This window comes from Borostomias antarcticus (assembly GCF_949987555.1).
Source record: "Borostomias antarcticus genome assembly, chromosome: 25".
In the NCBI taxonomy this organism is placed as follows: Eukaryota; Metazoa; Chordata; class Actinopteri; order Stomiiformes; family Stomiidae; genus Borostomias; species Borostomias antarcticus.
Window position 1 is genome coordinate 1177421 of NC_140258.1, and position 3290 is coordinate 1180710.

General features: G+C 51.8%; 1 protein-coding gene across 1 annotated transcript; it reads right to left on the reverse strand.

Moving 5' to 3' along the window:
- Positions 1-615: 615 nt before the first annotated feature.
- Positions 616-2027, reverse strand: LOC311325897 (dickkopf-related protein 1-like; the record flags this gene model as incomplete). The annotated part of the gene is made up of 4 exons (XM_084458715.1): positions 616-881; positions 1069-1203; positions 1558-1678; positions 1812-2027. The coding sequence occupies 4 exons, from the start codon at positions 2025-2027 to the stop codon at positions 616-618; spliced, it is 738 nt and encodes a 245-aa protein (XP_084314841.1).
- Positions 2028-3290: the final 1263 nt, after the last annotated feature.

The following is a 3290-nucleotide window of genomic DNA, read 5'->3' on the forward strand; positions in this document are numbered from 1 at the left end:
GTCTCTAGCAGGTGTGTAGGTTCCGGGGCTGTGTGTGTGTGTGGATGTGTGTGTGTGTCTGTGGCAGGTGTGTAGGTTCCAGGGCTGTGTGTGTGTGTGGATGTGTGTGTGTGTCAGTGTCTGTGGCAGGTGTGTAGGTTCCGGGGCTGTGTGTGTGTGTGGATGTGTGTGTGTGAGTGTCAGTGTCTGTGGCAGGTGTGTAGGTTCCGGGGCTGTGTGTGTGTGTGGATGTGTGTGTGTGAGTGTCAGTGTCTGTGGCAGGTGTGTAGGTTCCGGGGCTGTCTGTGTGTGTGTGTGGATGTGTGTGTGTGTGTGTGTGTGTGTGTGTGTGTGTGTGTGTCAGCGTCTGTGGCAGGTGTGTAGGTTCCGGGGCTGTCTGTCTGTGTGTGTGGATGTGTGTGTGTGTGTGTGTGTGTGTGTGTGTGTGTGTGTGTGTGTGTGTCAGCGTCTGTGGCAGGTGTGTAGGTTCCGGGGCTGTCTGTCTGTGTGTGTGTGTGTGTGTGTGTGTCTGTGTGTGTGTGTGTGTGTGTGGCAGCGTCTGTGGCAGGTGTGTAGGTTCCGGGGCTGTCTGTCTGTGTGTGTGGATGTGTGTGTGTGTGTGTGTGTGTGTGTGTGTCAGCGTCTGTGGCAGGTGTGTAGGTTCCGGGCAGCGGCCCCTCTGACTGCGTGGTCCCCCCCGCTCCTCTCTGGCCGACACACCAGGCCGTCCCCACAGTCGCAGCGCTGGAAGAGCTCCAGGCCGTGGGCCCCCTTCCTCCGGTGGCGTGTGCACACCTGGCCCTCGCTCAGCACCGGCTTACAGATGCGCGACCAGAAGTGTCGGGCGCAGCACAGCCCCTCGGAGCAGTCCGCCGACCTCAGACAGGTCTCCCCTTCCTGGCCTGGAGGAACACAGTCACAGAGACATGAGCGGCACTGTGATGGGTCCAGTAATGGCAGTGTAAATATGATGGGTCCAATGATGTGGTCAGACAATAGCCTTAAATATTTCCCATTGTGTGTATGAGAGTATTAACCACATCATTTAAAAGGTTCATTCATCATTATCACATGTATCTGTGTGCATACCTTTGACAGAGAGCAGCTGATGTCCCTGTGCGGGCGGAAGCCTCTTGGCTGTGTGGTCTATGGTGTGGTTGTGTCTGTGCCCCACACTAGCAGTAACCGCATCTGTGCCATCCACATCACTCGCCTGGCACACACCTGGAACAATCACACATAGCCCGTTACTGGCTTGCACAAAGAGTGCAGAAGACATCGAGGGGAGCATTCTGTAATTCCATAATTGTACACGCTTCTCTATAATTAAACATCATTATCTCAAATTGTTGTTATGGTATTCTGTCTACCGATTTTATAAAACATCTGTTCAGTGAACTTTCAAAACACTTTCCCTGTGAACATGGCCCGAGCAGGACTCACTGTGTGAATGGACCGAGCCGGACTCACTGTGTGAATGGACCGAGCAGGACTCACTGTGTGAATGGACCGAGCAGGACTCACTGTGTGAATGGACCGAGCAGGACTCACTGTGTGAATGGACCGAGCAGGACTCACCGTTGATGCAGCGGGTTCCTCCGCAGCACACGGAATCACGCGCGCACCGCTTGCGGCTCTTCCGGCACGGGAGGCACGCGCCCCGCGCCCCGCACTCGAGGTCATCCGCCCAGATATCTGACTGTGAGGTGAAATACATCATCATACATACGACATACTGTGTCACTACGGTGGCGGCAAATGCCTGCAAATAATGCATTGATGAGCTACCAAGCTGTGGAGCAGCGCACGGTAGCCTGTAGACCCGGGCTTACCTGCACGGTGTCCAGGAGCAGCTTCTGAACCTCGCTACCGGAGGCGGGGGCGCGGGGGCTCGGGCTGACCGTGTGAGCAGGATTGGGGCCCCCGGCACCGGGCAGGTTTTTAATGGCGTTAGAGTTCAGTAAAACTGCCCCGGCGTAAGCATCCCCAAGGTATCCTAACAGGGTGAGATACACGGCCATAAACCGACGCGCTGACAGCTGCGGCATGTTGGTCCCGTCTGCTCTGCACTTCTTGGTCAGTTGAGGTTGAGATGAGAACTAAAATCCTTAGACCTCAGAAAAGTGTAAAAACGTCCAAGTTATTCTGGAATCCTCGCGCAAAGTCCCAGAGAGGTTGTCCGGGGCACGTTGGGTCTCCTGACGCACGACTGCGCGGTGCGGTCTTTATACGCGCCGCTTGTTTGGATTCCCGCCCCTTGAAGCGCACAACAAAGGCGGAGGCTGGAATTTCAAAGGCGCCGGAGCTCCAGTGTGTGTGTGTGTGTGTGTATGAAAGGCCTTCCATATGTGTGTGTGTGTGTGTGTGTGTGTGTGTGTGTGTGTGTGTGTGATCTCCAGCGCGGAAGCGGCCATCCACCCCGTCCAGGTTGAGTTTCCCAGTGTTAGTGTGTAATAATGAGTAATAATGATCAACGCGTCTGTCCTCCTTGGATTGCGACCAGAATTCTTCCAGACTATCGTTGTCAACAATGCCATAATTACCAGGTTGTTATTCCAATAAACCATTTTGGATAAACATTTCCAAACGTTTACAAGTGTTTATTGAAGATTACTTTGAGATGCAACATCATTTAGTTCAGTTCCAAGTAGATACTTTTTTGTTTGGAGGTTTTCCATTCCAACAACCACAAATCCCAGTACCCGAATTTGCGCACAAACAGACTGATGTTATTTAATAGTTGACTGTAGTGAGTTTTGGAGACGTTGTTTGTCTCTATCATGATGAGTCGGTCCTGATCGCGCGCTCACATTCCTTTGACATTCAAGTATCCTAACTGCCCTTTGGCTGTGTGCGTAATGCCCTTTGGCTGTGTGCGTAAACGGTGATTGAAGTTCCCTTTCCTCGATTAACGACTTCATTTGATCCCTCTGATTGCAAAGGGGGCAATTATCCTTTAAGTGTGCTTGATTACACTAGCAGCGGACATCACTGTAGGATATGCAGACCATTAAGGGGTGTGAAAAGTTGACCGAATTGATGGACTTCCGTGGAGAGCTGACTGGCACTAAGAGATGAAAGACAGCTCTGATCTCACGGCTCGGATTCTGGAGGGTTGGCGAGGAAGAGATAAACACACTTCACTTGAATATCCGCATTCTTTCAGGCGGCACCTTTAGGCTATTGATAAGAGCCCTGCTCATGAGCAGGCTGTCGATTAAATAGGCCTAATGTCAAACTTAGTTTTTGGGAAACGAGAAAAAAAAGATTTGAAAACAGTGATAACATTATAGTAAAAACACTACTACTGC